The sequence below is a fragment of the Chiloscyllium punctatum genome, chromosome 20, assembly GCF_047496795.1.
Source record: "Chiloscyllium punctatum isolate Juve2018m chromosome 20, sChiPun1.3, whole genome shotgun sequence".
Classification (NCBI taxonomy): domain Eukaryota; kingdom Metazoa; phylum Chordata; class Chondrichthyes; order Orectolobiformes; family Hemiscylliidae; genus Chiloscyllium; species Chiloscyllium punctatum.
In genome coordinates this window covers 38,234,476-38,250,384 of record NC_092758.1, presented here as the reverse complement: position 1 = coordinate 38,250,384, position 15,909 = coordinate 38,234,476, and the positions used below count along the sequence as shown (strand labels likewise).

The 15,909-nt window shown below is 39.2% G+C and overlaps 1 protein-coding gene across 2 annotated transcripts in view; it reads left to right on the top strand.

Annotated features, from left to right (window-relative positions):
* The window catches only part of LOC140492049 (BTB/POZ domain-containing protein KCTD16-like), a 217,139-nt gene that overhangs the window by 95,603 nt on the left and 105,627 nt on the right, over nucleotides 1-15,909 (top strand). The window contains exon 2 of one of the 2 annotated variants that reach the window (XM_072590702.1): nucleotides 5,146-8,274. The exons of the other annotated variant lie outside the window; for it this stretch is intronic. Coding sequence (XP_072446803.1) covers nucleotides 5,146-5,177 — 32 coding nt within the window. The 3' untranslated portion in view covers nucleotides 5,178-8,274. Of the gene's footprint in view, nucleotides 1-5,145; nucleotides 8,275-15,909 lie in introns of those variants that run through there. 2 annotated transcript variants of the gene reach the window in all.

Genomic DNA, 15,909 nt, shown 5'->3' with positions numbered 1-15,909 from the left:
ACTTAAGATGCTCACCATCCTTGTATTAAATGGGGAGTTAACATCCTGAGGACAGTTGGAGAAACATTAAAGAGACATCATGGCCAGAAGGAGCAGAAAGCCCAAGAAATCTCGGCCCTTGTATGAACTTTTAAAACTGTATTTGGACCTAATAGTTAACCTTCCAATTTTTGAGAGATCCTTTAGCCTACATAACCAGCAAGTTGCAATGGAAGATCCTAAACTAGATGCTAACTAAGTATTGTTTGGCTGTCCTGATCCTTGCATCAGACAAATCCTATGGCTATTCCAATGGCTCTGTATCCATTTTAGGTGTAAGTTAAGGTTCCACCCCTTCTTCCATAACCATTTCAAATACATTTCTGAAACCAAGGTGAATCTAGTGTGTAGGAGTGAGGCCTTAGGTTTTCCTGCATAGTATTATAATCAGTCAGATCATGAGTTGACTCTGAATAAAATATTATGAATACATCTTAATATATAAACTCTTTCAAAGAAGGGAATTTGGAAGAAATCCAACATCATTTAAATTTGCCTGTTGATAAATTGATTTAAGAATGATTTTGACAGTGTTCATTGAAGACATATGCGTGCAACATTCTCCTATGAATTAGACCACGTTGCCTTGTTAAGTGAAGAAGGTAGTGTTATATGAAGGGAGCACTGGGATGTGCAGGAAAAGGGAATGACAATAACATTTAAATTATCCTAGAAACTTGGCAGAAGCATTATTTGTTGGGAAGAAATATTTTGAATCACAAAACAAAAATGTCACCTTTTAAACGCTATGATTCAAAAAGTGTCACATTGCATCAATTTGTTAATTGTGATATGGCAGAATTCCATTAATATTGTCATGTTTTCATGATAGTGTAAGATTCTACAACTCGGTAAATGCAATCTATTAGGATCTTGCACAATCGCACTCGATAGTTCTCTTATAATTATTATGAATAACAATTGTTGCAATAAGTGAGAAACAAGGTTTGATTCATATACATAAAGTAGAATACATCTTGATTCCTTCTGAAATTATGAAAGCTGTGCTCTCAACTTCCAAAGTATATTCATGGCTGACAATCCTGAATTAGCCCTGAAAATGAACAAATATTGGATTGAAGCTCAATTTTCTAAATTGAGTGCAAATCTTCAATAGCATATGTTTCTAATGTTGATTGCCAAAGTTTCACTACCCAAGTATCTATTGGTATGTATTGCATTGGTCAAGAAAATAAATGAGTATTCAATCTATCAGATTTTGTGACCACAGGGACTGAATGTAGGAAGTTGACTATTTGTAAGAAATTTTCAGGTAGTAAATGGAAGTTTATTAAAAAGAAGCAATTTTAGATGCAATACATTATTTAATTAGAAAAAGAAAGGAAATATACGACCCGTGACAGATGGCAACGTTTTATTAATCCCAAAGCTGATCGGTAGAATGGAGAGCCAGAGGCAGTGAACCTCTGTGGTTTGGGATAGTGAGGTGCTTGTCTCCATGGTTCAGTTTTTGATGGCAGCAGTCTTTGTTCCTCTCTCAAGCTGATTTAGGGAAACTCCTGGTCTTCCTCCCAAGATGGTGCTAGCTTGTACCCTGAACCCTCTCAAACTCACTTTACCTCCATCCCTGTTAATATACCTTAGTTTTGGACTGGCAATCTGTGCTGTGAGGGGAAGGAACTGGTGTTGGACTGGGGTGGACAAAGTTGAAAATCGCACTCCAGGTAGCTACCTGATGAAGGAGCAGCGCTTTGAAAACTAGTGCTTCCAAATAAACCTGTTGGAATATAACTTGGTGTTGTGTGATTTTCAAATCTATGCTGTGAGACCTCTTGTCTGAATCCTTTGAGCTGATGACTACCAGAAAGTTACTCATGAATTATTGATGTGTATTTCCATTTGCCCACCTTCAGGTGAAGGTTAGATGTCATTCTTTCAATGAACAAAACTTTTCTTCCTAAACACCACAATGATAATAAGGTACATATGGCAGCAGATAAATCTTTGACATCAGTTCAATTGAGCATCATGATCTCAGTGATCCTGATGATTCTTGTGAGGTTTCTTGTACTTTCCTTTTGTCTTTATTTACCAGAAATTGTTTACACTTTGAGGAAGGCTAGTAATTACCATAATAGAAGTTAAATTAGATCTCATACTACCCAGAGAAACTAAGGTTTAAAGGTACTCCAGTATCCAACATCTCTGATCACCAACAATTCAAAGTAAAATATGAAATTCAATCTGTACTTGGTTTGCTTCATACCTTGATTGCAAAATGGTCTGCATAGCAATGAATGAACTGATCTTTAGCATAAAAAAATTTGTCAACCATCATATTTGTATCTGTCTCCAGTGCAAACAATAATTTTAAATGTTAATCATGATAACCTAGCAAACCCTTATTTGACTTGAATGTTTAATAACAGTGTGATTACAATTGATTGATTTGTGGTAAATTTAGCACCATTAGGAGCTAAACTAAATATTTTTACATTGTTTGAATTTGTTAATTCTCTGATACATTTCTTATTTTGTGGAATGGTGGTACAGTAGGGGGTGATGGACAGACAAGTGTAGGAGAAGAACCAAGTCAGTAGAGAAGGCAGTGCAGATATAGTCAAGTTAAGGTACAAGGGAACCTGGGAAAGTTGATGGTATTTATTTTCATGCAAGGAGCCTTGTGTGAAGGCTGATGAATCAAGAGTGGTGATTAACATTTCAGGGTATGACATCCTTGCTATCATGGAGTCCTGGTTGATGGAGGGAAAGGACTGGCAGCTCAATACCCTGGGGTATAGAATCCTCAGGCTGGATGGGTGGTGGTATAAAAGAAGAAGTGATGTTGCAATATTGATTAAGGAGTCAATTACTGAAGTAAAGAGGGATGACATCTTAGGCCACTTAGTTAGAACTTACAAACAAAATGGAGGAATCATTTCATTGGACACATTGGTATGATACATCTCCAAACAGGCAGGGAGAGGTGAAAGGACAAATATGTTGGCAATTCTCAATTCTCAAATGCTAGAATAATAATAGGGGATTTCAATTCCCCAATATTAACTGGGGGATTGGCCAAGTTGGAAAGAGGGAGCATGATTTTTAAAAAGTGTCCAGAAGAGCTTTTATGTCAGCATATAGAAAGCCCTAAAAGAGAGGGGGGCAATGCAGGACCTAGTTTTAGAGAACAAAGGCAAGCAAGTGATAGATGTGTTCGTGGGGGAGCATTTCGACTATAGTGACCCCAACTCGGTAAGTTTTAAGGCAGTAATGGATAATGACAAAAATGGACCAGAAACAAACATTTTGAGTTGGAGGAGGGCTGCTTTTAATAAGATAAGATGGCATCTACCAAAAAGGACTAGAAGCAGCTAGTTGCAGGAAAATCCACATCAGAGGAGTGGAAGAAATTCAAAAGGGTAATAGTGAGAGTACAGGGTCAGCATGTATCTGTAAAGGTGGAGTGGATATTCAGGCATGTAGTAGATACCCAAGGTTCAAAATAATGGATGCCCCAGATACGTGTTAAAAATGCAAGGATTGCTCAAAAAATACATTAGGTGAGCAAAGAGGGGCCATGATAAAACACTAGCTGGTAACACTAAGGAAAATCCAAAGGTGCTTTATAAGTATATTAAGGGCAAGAGAATAACCACGGAAAAAGTAAGGCACATCAGGGACCAAAGTGGTAATCTATGCTTGGAACAAAGTTTCAAATTAATAGCGTACATTTAGCAAATGGAATTTAATCCTGAAAAGTGTGAGTTGCTGCATTTTGGGAAGACTAATGAGGCAAGGGAGTACACGTTGGATGGTGGGACTGCAGAAAGTACAGTGGAGCAGAGCAAATTTGGTGCACATTTCCACAGATCCTCAAGTCGCAGGACACATAGTTAAGACATTAGGAACAATATGGGATACTTCACTTTGTTAGTCAAGACATTGAATACAAAAACAAGGAGGTTAGAATGGAGCTGTATATCTTAGGTCACAGCAGGAATACTATGTGCAGTTTTGGTCACCACACTATAGGAAGGATATGATTATGCGAGAGATGGGGCAGAACATATTTACCAGGATGTTGCCTGGACTGGACTGACTCAGCTTTGAAAAGAGATTTGTCAGTGCAGAAAAGGCTGAGGGGGATGATCTTATTGAAGTGTAGAAAGTTCTGCGGGACATAAACAAGTTAGATCGGGAGAAACATTTCTCCTTTGTAGATGAATAAATAATGAGGGAGCACAGTTTTAATGTTAGGAGCAGAAGTTTTGAGTGGATTTGAGGAAATTAATTTTCACTGACAGTTGCAGGTATCTGTAACTCATTGTTTAAAAGATTAGTAAAGGCGGGAGCCCTCAAGACACTTCAGAACTGTTTCAATGAGCACTTGAAATACCACAGCATACAAGGCTATGGGCCAAGTGCTGGAAAATAGGATTAGAATAAATGGATGTTTGATGACTGACACAGTGGACTGAAGGACCTTTTTCTGTGCTCCAAAACCTCTGACTCTACTTGCCCTATTACACCACTATCATTGATCATTACCCCAGCTGAAATTTTCAATAAATACTTTTCATGTTTAATTTTGCTAATGGATATTTTGTAACAGTGCCCAGAGGGAATATTGTGTTCCTGGCAATATTGAACATTGCCTTTGTGTGTGTGATGCTGTTGAATTTCGGAAGGAGAATAGGTGTGGAACCTTGGTTGTCAATACAGTGACAATCACTTCTGAAACTTTGGAGTGCGTTTACATGATGGTGGTTACTATGGAGTGAGTATTGATTCTCCAAAAGTCCAACGGATTGTTGATTACATAGATGCATCCCTTTTATTGTGAATACATTCTTCTTACTCTTGTCCCCAAGTATGAAATTCGAGCTAATTCCTGAGCTATTCAATTTCACAAAAAAATATAATCCTCATAATAATGAAGCAGATTAAAAGGAACTGAAAAGTTCCTCTGCAAACTAAAACCTGATACAAATATATGTTAGCCCCAGTGTTTGGCCCAACACAGTTGCAAGTAACCAACAATGAAAATGTGCTGTGTAGCATTGCAGAACATGTGCAGCATACAAAAAAAAGTTCATCGTATTCTGCCCAAAGTTTACAGATCCATCCTCTTGTCTTTTGTAGGTCTGCCAACCACTCTGTGTGCACCCCTGTGAAGCAGAACAACTGGACTGTCCTGCTGGTTCAGCCTCTGCCCTAACCACCAGCTCTGGACAAGGAGGAGCTGTCATCTGGGCCACCATCTCCTGCATACTGGCCGCTAGCAGTTTCAGGGGACTCCGGTGGGATGCTACCAGATCGCACATTTCCTCCTTGAGCTCCTTTAATCCTTTCTGAATATTTTTCCTTTGAGTTGCTGAAACTCTTGATGGATGTTTACTCTAAGTGTATACATCTTCTGCATAATCCCTAGTATCATCTGATTGGTGGAACTGTTCATATCTGTCCAGTTTGCTTTTGGGATTCTTTCTGGTGCCCTGCTCTCCTGAGCAGAATATTTCCTTGAGCAGAGGGAATCTACTTGAAGGGCCAAATGGACTATTCTCGCTGCCTAGGGCTACCATCATTTGGACGGCTTCATCATTGTCTCGGTGGGACAAGCGTAAAAACTGGAATTGTATTGAAAGTATCATTTGGCAACGGGAAGTGAATCATGTAAAGAGATGTAAAAGAAAAGAGATCATGTAATCTGCAAGATGTTACTGTGATTTATGCATTACATATTTGCCACGTTATGCTTAAAATGCCAAGCTATAGATGTCAAGGTGCAAATAGATGCCTTGCAAAAAAAAAAAACTGCATGCTGTAGTTATGTTGATCCTAATTGTGAACCTTCACATGGACAGACTGACCCTATGCTTGCTACTTGTCACAGGTATTGGTTTGGATGAATGAGGTGCAGTAACTGCTGATTATGGTTACTCTGGATTTGTTTATATGCTAGTGGTCTTATGTAGCCTCCTGAGACTTTTGGGTTTGCTACAATGTCTGGATATGTCGAAACATAAAGAGTAGTTGCTGCTTGAATCCATGCCACTGGACCACACATGACTGTTATTAGACCTGATATCTGGATCAGGGTTATCAATTTTTGATTGTCCCCTCTAGAATAGTGCCAGGCTACAAAAATGATGTGGCACCTTAAGATTATTTTCTTCCTTGATGCTATCAGCAGCCTGCTCTATAAGCAATGTAAAAGACCTGTAATGGGAATGGGGGAAGAGTTACAATCCATTGATTGATTGCCTTAGTAAGTTTGGCTAATTTCTCTTTGTGCAGACTTATTCTCTTATTGGGCTGTACTTTTCTCTGGGACTTCATCCAAAAACAGGGTGGATCACAGCAGACAATGTTGGGAAATTTAAGCAGTGAAACTAATCATTACCAAAACTGCATTTCCCTCCCCCAACCAAACCATCTTTGCTGGGGCCGCTGATGACATTTCCTTGCCTGCTTGCTGCATGCAAATTGCAGTGACCTCTTGTGATGCTGCAGCCTGACTGCTTCAATGGCAATATTTCCCTCAGGGGCAATGGCAAGCTCCCATCTTGATTATGGGAATCCTGGCTGGGAGCCTGGCATATGTGAGAAATCACTTCTTAAAGGGCATCTTCCTATACTCTCTCTTTTCTGGGTGAAAACAGACACTTGTTTGGATCTCTGGAATGTCTGATCTATAGTGATATTACCTCATTTCTATAATTTAAATTGCTGGGCAACTGGGTTTAAGGCATTCTTTTCTTAATGTCAGTCCGTGGTTTGATTCAATCTTAAAAATGTATGTTCTTTCCACTTAGCAGAATGTGTTAACATGTCATGGCATTGACTAACTGCTTTTGAAAAGCTTTTATTATTTGTCAACAAAGATACGGTAATAAAGTGGAGAAATAGATCAGTCGAGGGCATTTAGTTCAGAAATCTAAGCAACAACTATTACACAAGCCCCTTTGCCTGATCCTGAATGAAGTAAATTAGATCCATCAATTCAAGTATAGGTCATAAAGCATAATGGATGATCTTATTTAGAAATGTAAAGCTGCTGTAATGATTTAGAATTGGAATTTTGAATCAAGGTTCAGGTGCAGGAGTTGCCATATTTCAGAGTTGATCCTGTTTGAATAAATCTAATTGCTTTCTCTATAATTTGTTTTGACAAGTGAGATTTATATGGTTCTATGTTTCCAGAAAAAATATCTAACAGCATGGGATATATGTAAGAGCCATGGAGAGAGTGAACAACATAGATTATGAAAATTTCGCATACTGAAAATGGTTTATTTTGTCACACTTAGTAGAAAGGGAATTTCACCCTGTTCAAAATACGGTTCTAGGAAACAAAAGTAAAATGTACAATAGTTAATGTTTCATATTTCACGTTTCCCAAAGCATACCATAGACTTACTTGCCTGAGTGAGTTAATGCTTTTTGTGCATTAAAAGACCCATTCGAATCAGCTTCCGTAATTTGAATCTCTTGAGACCATTCAGGTGGAATGATCAATCTTTAAACAAGCCACTTTGACATTCCCGAAACTGGGCATGGAATATGCATATAAGAGTTAAGCTTAAAACATTCAAGAGAAGAAACATGTTCAAGTAGCATCACTTCTGAAAGATTTTGAATTGATTCCTCAGTGTCAGATAGTACTGCAGCCCCTACCTGTAGCTTGTGTGGCTTTTTTCAAAGTTAGCTATGTGCCCCAAGGAATCAACATAAATCCAGAAGCAGTGCTGCACGTTAGACTTCTCCTCAATGTATTGTGTTAAGAAAGAAAAGGTATCACTTACAAAGTTAAAAAAGCTACTGCTATATGCTACAAATGCCAGACCTAAATGCCATTTGCTTTCACAATCAGATTTTGTTTTTGATTAACTGGAAAAATGCTGGCTGTAGAAGTTATCCATGGTCAGAGTGTTTCTGTTGTGCTGTCTGCTTGATAGGTGATAAACCATTGGAAATTCTGTGTCAATGTTTTTTGTGCCACAGTTGTTAATGAATGTTCTGTAAAACAATTTTTTGAAAAGTATATAAAAAGTTATGCATAAATGAGTGCGTATAGACTGCTGCTTGTGAACACCTCAAATTATCAGAGTTCACAGAATCGCTTCATATTTTGCAGGGTGGGAAGTGAAAATATTGAGACGATAGATAAATTTTGGTTGATTTGTAATATCAAGTTTGTCTGGTGCATTCATTCTGTTATAATCCAGTTTCTTTTTAAATAAATGGTGTGGTTGTTCCACATTAAGGATGTCCTGATTTCAGTGCCCTGCATTTTTCATGTCATTTTACTGTTTGTTTTTCTTCTGCCATTCACCAAAGAATTGCTATTTGATTCCCTTACCGCATTCTTCATTTTACTGTGTTTATTTCTTTCCTTGCTTTTTTCTCAATTATATTAGTTTCTTTATATTTTTTGTTACATTGAAGCATTCCCCAACACCTCTCCCTTCACTGCCATCCTACTCTGCCTGTTCTAACAATCTGAAGGATTGAAAGGAGCGTGAAAATGAAAATTTTCAAAGGAAAATTAAAAGATAACAGTGATGAGAAAGGGGGAAAACATCCTTCAAAATAAGTTGAGAAATATTTATATTGTAAGAAAATAAAATTGAAAAAGAAAGTAAAATGTAAGCACTACAAAAAGCATAATTAAATTCCCTCTCACTCTGTCCCCGTGATGTTAACTTCATGTCTAGTTGTGATGATTCAAATGCAGTTGGGAGCATAAGATATGAAGCAAACTGTATTGTTGCAGCTTTGTTATTCAAAGTGCAAATGAAAGTGTCAGGCTGTATAAAAGCATATATCTTAAGAAAGCTGTTTGCATAGGATAGTAAATTTCTCCTAGTTTTGTAATGGATGTTGTGATATGCATAAAAAATGGTGGAATCTTATTTGAGAAAGCAATACTGTTCACATCCTTGGTTGTACAGTAAGTTCTCGATGTTAGCTATAGTGAAGCTCAAAAATTAAAGATTTTTGTCACATTTGTTTTGGAAAGGTCTTCAATGCTATAATCTGCACCACAAAAACTCATTATATCACTTGCAGCTCTCTTACATTTACAACCAGATAGATACTGAGAATGGACTGGATACAAATATTTTGTTAACAAAAGATAATTTTCTTTTCACAAATTAACAACTTTGTGAATAGAATAGTCAAACAAAACTGAAGATGAGGAACTCCATGATGCTGTAAAATGTATATGAGCATCTAAACACCTAGGGATGTAACGTAGATAACTTAAAATTGCAAAACTCATGACGAGACTAATGAAATAGAAATGGACAGACTTTAAAAGGTCCATGGATACTGCTAATATAACCAGGACTGGAAAATTGCTAACATGACACCCCTGTTTAAAAAGGGAGTAAAGCAAAAGATGGAAACTACAGACCGATTAGCCTAACCGGTTATTGGTAAGATCCTGGAATCCATTGTGAAGGATGAGATTTCTGAATGCTTGGAAGGGTGCGGTAAAATAGAACAAAGTCAGCATGGTTTCATCAAGGGAAGGTCATGCCTGACAAATCTGCTAAAATTCTTTGAGGAAGTAATGAGCAGGTTAGACCAAGCAGAGCCAATGGATATTATCCACCTGGACTTCAAGAAGGCCTTTGACAAGGTGCTGCACAGGAGGCTACTGAGTAAGATAAAGACCCATGGTGTCAGAGGCAAGGTGCTCGCATGGATAGAAGTCTGGCAGAAAGCAGAGAATGGGGATAAAAGGGTCCTTCTCAGGATGGCAGCCGTTGACAAGTGATGTTCTGCAAGGCTTTGTGTTGGGACCACAACTTTTCACTTTATATATTAACGATCTAGATGAAGAAACTGAGGGCATTCTGGCTAAATACAAAGATAGGTCGAGGGATAGATAGCATTGAGGAGGTGGGGAGGCTGCAGAAGGATTTGGACAGATTGGAAGAGAGGGCAAAGAAGTGGCAGATGGAGTACAACATGGGAAAGTGTGAGGTCAGGCACTTTGGTAGGAGGAATAGAGATATGGACTATTTTCTAAATGGGGAGAAAATTCAGAAGTCTGAATGCAAAGAGACTTGAGAGTTCTAGTCCAGAATTCTCCCAAGGGAAACTTGCGGGTTGAGTCAGTAGTTAGGAAGGCAAATTATGGCATTTATTTTGAGAGGACTTAAATATAAAATCAGGGATGTACTTCGGAGGCTATGTAAGGTTCTGGTCAGGCCACATTTGGAATATTGTATGCTGTTTTGGACCCCTTATCTCAGGAAGGATGTACCGGCCCTGGAGTGTATTCAGAAGAGGTTCATGAGAATGGTCCCAGGAATGAAAAGTTTAACATATGAGGAACATTTAAGGACTCTAGGTTTTACACAATGGAGTTCAGAAGGATAAAAGGGAATCTAGTTGAAACCTATAGAATACTGAATAGCCTGGACAGAGTGGATGTTAGGACGATGTTTCCCTTGGTAGGAGAGACTAAGACGAGATGGCATTAGAGTAAAGGGAAGACTTTTTAGAACAGGGATAAGGAAAAACTTCTTCAGCCAGAGAGTGGTGAATCTATAGAATTCATTGCCACAGTGGGCTGCGGAGGCCAGGTCATTGAGTATATTTGAGACTGAGATTGATAGGTTCTTGAGTGTCAAGGGGATCACGGGTTATGGGGAGAAAGCAGGAGAATGGGGTTGCAAAACTTATTAGCCATGGTTGAATGGCAGAGCAGACTTGATGGGAGAATGGCCTAATTTCTGCTCCTGTCTCTTTTGATCATATGGTCGAAATTTGTTCTATTGCACATTTATTGCAGACATCCCCAACCCCCTATAATGGATAGTTTGGAATTACATTACAACCTGGCTGCTTCACTAGATTTAATAGAGGTGCAGTTCAACACCAGTGGGAAAATCATTTTCCAGTGTCAGAGGTTTAATTATTATATGCAGGTGGGCACTGACAGGCATAATTACCATCCTCAGGAGATGTTGAGGAAGTGCTTTGAAAGTATTTTTTTAACATTGCTCTGAATTGAACTTGTGCAGCATGTGTTCCTAGAGCATGGAAACTTTCCCTGGGAAATAGAGGTCCGTCTGAGTAGCAATTCCACCTGTCATTGTCATACCTGTGTAAAAGACTTACTCAATGCTGGGTGTCTCCATTGCCTTTGGCAGAATATTTGAATAGATACATAGTTTTCCAACCCTGAAGGATTTCGACAAGTAAAGACCAGGATCAGAGGCAGATTAACTGTGTTTAATAGCACAGCAGAAGAGGGAGACTATCACCACTTACAGTGATATGTCGGAGTAGGATCAGCACATGTGTAGGAGAGGAGGTGAGGTTGCAGGGGGGGCACTATTCAAGTACAGTTTCTCTGGCCTTTTGGAAGAGCTGCAACTCTGCAGACTGAGGTTTCCTTCTCAGATGGAGACAGTTTCCTACAGGCAGAGGATGACCTGAGGGCCATGCATAATTATCAACATCAAAGAGATTGCATCCTCTAACATTTCTGCTTCAGTATCTATCCTTTACCCTAATCTGAGTCATGTCAAGGATCTCCCAGTTAAGTAACATCAATCCATGTCTGACTTGTTTCAGGAATTGTTGCCAGGATGACTGATTATTTCCCATATGGTGGCAGTGGAAGGGCAGGGCACTAGAATTCACTCTCTGGTTGGGTACTGGCACATACTGGGTGCCATCAATTGCATCCTGTGTGCAAGCCAAGGACTGCCATGGCAAGCAGGAATTTTTAACAACCACAAGGCTTATTTGTCCATCAATGTTCAGCTGGTACTCAGCCACTAAAAGAGATTTATGCAGTTAAAATAGGAAATGTTTGAAGGGTTCAGCAGGTTGCACAACAGTAGAAACAGAAATAGAGTTAATATTTTGATTTAATCTGAACTGGTCAGTGAGAATGGATTGGTTGGCCAAATGGCCTTATTCTGTGGCCTACGTGCTTTGTAAACTCAGGTGGAAATCAACTTGGAACATGGTGTGGAATTGAATGTTCCCTGGTGAATGTGCATGCAATTGGCTGTGGGTGTGGTCTTGGGCTCTATAATGGGACAGGAAAGCTCAGGGCAAACAAAACTGAAAATGAGGAACTCCATGACGCTATAAAATGTATATGAGCTTCTAAATACCAGATGATTTAACGTAGATAACATGCAGTTTTGCCAACTGCAAGTCCTGTGACTGTTCACTTTTAGAAGGCAGGAGGTCCCCACTGAAGATGCCTTGCCAGACATGATCAGATTGTTGCTGTACTTTCAAGAAAGGCATTTGAAAAACTGATGCTTAGAAAAGTCATGATCTTTCTAATTAGAATCTTTTGCATTTCTTATAGTTCAATCATTGAAACAATGTCAGGATGTGGGCCAAATATTTCTGATTTTATCTCAGGCTATCTGCAAGTTCCTCATCTCTCAATCTTCGTTTGGCAAGAATGCCAATGTCTATGTGCCACTTATCTCCGTGGTCTCTTCTTCTGCAGCTGACTGTTTGTGATGGTCGGATGTTGCTCTTTTTTGTGCTTTGCCAGCTCTTGTACAAGGCATAGGGTGTAGGGAGCAGGGGAGGAGAGAAACATATGTATGAGTGAATAAATAAAGGTCATGTATTCAACTGATGGATGCAGCTCAATACGATGAGGATGTTTATGACACATGCTTCACATCACATCAAGATTAGCTTGAATGGCAATGCTGAGATAATGAGGTGTATAAAAATGGAAGGCTACTGCTGCTGAAAACTGAATGTATTACACCCCACTGGGGTAATCTATTGGAAATCAAGCCCTGCTATTCCAGGAGTTGTCACAAAAGTTAGAAATTTTGTCTCATTTCACAAAATTCCTCAATTTACTTGGCTTTGAGGCCCAGGTTGACAGAAAATATGGACCAGGTTTCTATACTTGATGATTGCTATTTGTATAAATAAATAGATTCTAACCAGGAATAAAAAAAAAGGAACTATCATACAACTCTACAAGTTAGAGTTAGCTCTTATAAAACTCTACACACACACACCAGATACAAGACAAGTGGACATTGTGGATAGAGGGAAAGACTGGGAAGGCAGTTCAATGCTTCCAGTCTGCAGGGTTCACTGAGATGATTCTATTTGCTTGTCCAAACTTGCTGCCCCGCAACCTTCCTTCTCCAGGTATTTCCGGTTGCTTGCAGGAGGTACAAGCTGATTGATTGATTGAAATTTATAACATCTTTTACCTATTAGTTAAGAACCACAGTATAGGGCAACTGATGGAGGGAAATGAGCTGGCTTTCTTCAGGCTTGAGAGTTTTTTTTACTTCACAGAGAGGATGATGCCTTTCTAGGGGTCTGACGACTTTTGACATTCACAGCCAAAGATTGTTCAACTACATGTCAGTCGATCACACAGATGTTGGCAGGCAGAAGTCTTTGACATCAATGAAGTGTCACCACTCCACAGAACAATTACTACTTGCTGCCGGCTGAATCTCCCTTCATTCCCTCTCCCAGGCTTCAGCTCATCTCTAGTAACTTCCCCCACTGCTTGAAGAGACAGCAATGTAAATAGCATTCACAATGAATATCAGGTAACGTTCTTTTAAAAAGTGCAGTTATCCTTTCCACAATCCATGGCTTTTAAAATGGTCCACTTCCCACTTTTGACCACAATCAAAACATATAGAAACTCAAGATGGTCTTTACAAGTGAGAATGCGGAATGATACAATTGAGTACATTGAGTAGGATAGACTGAAAACAGAGGGGTGTTAAAATGAAGAACGCAGTTGAATTTAGAAAGTATGCTTTTATTTTACTTTGTCTTTTCTGATTGAGTTAAGGCATTAATCCACTTTTTACATTACATTCAATGTCAAAGGCCTGGGTATCATCCTACTGCTGTTCACCTCCTCAGCTTTCTTCACCAATTAGTCCTTTTTGATGAGAGTTGCAGTTTTCTTCCTTACACTGCTGGGATGTGTTTTCCTTTCCTGTTCCTGATTGCACCCAGCAATAAGTCAAATGGTGCATCATAAAATTAAAGCCCTTGCTCTATGTCCGTCAATCATTTAAAACATCTTCAGTTTCTATTTGTGCAGTTTCCTTTTAATTAAGGTTGATATTGCGGAATATGGTGGACACCAGGTCCAAAATGTGGCTTGAGGATGAAGAACACAGAACTCAAAATTAATTGTCCAACTGAGTTGCAAGGGCTGATTCTGACCAAGCATTGTCCACGCAATTCCTCTAGCTCGTATGTCACCTTAATATTAATGGCAGGGCTTTTAGTAAGGGGGTCATCTAATTATTTAATGCATTAAAAGATGCAGAAACTGAATCGATATAAAAGCATTGCAACCTTGCATTCATCATTTAACGAAGATTAAAACCATCAGCAATTTTCTAGCCGATAGAGGTTTAATAGTCTGATGGACGTTTTTTATATGTGAAGTAAATAACTCTCTGCCTTTGTCTAATTTAAAATTTGCATGACACTCGGTTTAGAATCTGTAATTATTTGAAATGGCCATAAGCAAATAAAAAGGAACTTGATTTAAAATGTAATTACTTTCATAAACTGGTTCTGCAGTAATTTTCTTAATTTTTTTTACTGGGCTACACACTCTCATCCTCTTCTGACAAGATGAATTAAAAATAAAATATAATCATATTTGGAATTGTCTCTGTTATATAAAAAAATGTTAATGTCTGGTTCTGGAGCCAACAATGTGCCAGGGGTCACATGGATTATTCATTATTCTGAGCAGATCAATACGTCCAGCGCATAATGATGAATTATTCATGCTGCAGCTAATGTTAGCATTCTCGTCTCATGAGTTAGAGTGTTATGTCCAATGCTGAAACTTGGGGCTGAGTTCTATGTGAGGGGACAGGTCCCTGCCGGAGGGTGCAGAAGTTGACGCTAGGTCCACCTGTGCATTGCACTTTTCCTGGCAGCCATTGAATGGCCATTAGGTCTTTAATGGACTGAGGTTAGCCTTCTATTCACATCGGCAAAGAAGCTGTGCCTCCAAGAGATGATGGACAACCAAATCACTGGAACTTTACTGGTGCAGCCAGGAGTAGTGGTGCTGGTGATACTGCATGTAGTCCTCCCAGACAAACAGCTAGTAGTCGGGATTCTCAGGTAGGCTGGAGTCTATGTCCGTAGGCCCTGTTGAGGGTTGTGAATGTGTAGGAGGAAATACCTTAACTGGGGACAAGATGTTCCAATGAGCATGGGCTTGCCTGGATACTTTGTGCTGGTCTCCCATGCTAAAAGAAATCACAATATACTGGGAGTAGGCTTTTAATGGCCATTAATTGACCCATAAGGTAATTTGGCCCCAGATTTTTCACCTGGAGCTGTCAAAATCCTCAGTGAGGTGTGTGTGTATAGGTGCCAGGTGAGGTGTACTGTTGTGGCACTATTGCCCCTCACTGCCAACTTCACGTAGGCCCAGCTATAACTTGCTTACTGATCTCATTACAGCCTCGGTCCAAGTATAGACAAAAGAGCTGAACTCCAGAGGTGAAGTGAGAGTGACTACCCTTGACATCAAGGTAGCTTGTGATCAAGTGTGACATCAAGAGGCCCTGGCAAAATTGGAGTCAATGGAAATTGGGAAAGGTCTCTCCACTGGTTAATGTCGTACCTGGCACAAAGGAAGATGGTTATGATTAATAACAAAATCAGAAATTGCTGGAAAAGCTCAGCAGGTCTGGCAGCATCTATGGAGAGAAATCAGAGTTAATGTTTGGGGTCCAGTGACCATTCCTCAGAACTGGACCCCAAATGTTAACTTTGCTTTGTCTCCACAAATGCTGCCAGACCTGTTGAGCTTTTCCAGCAATTTCAGTTTATCTTTCTGATTTCCATCATCCACAGTTCTTTTGATTTTTTATTTAG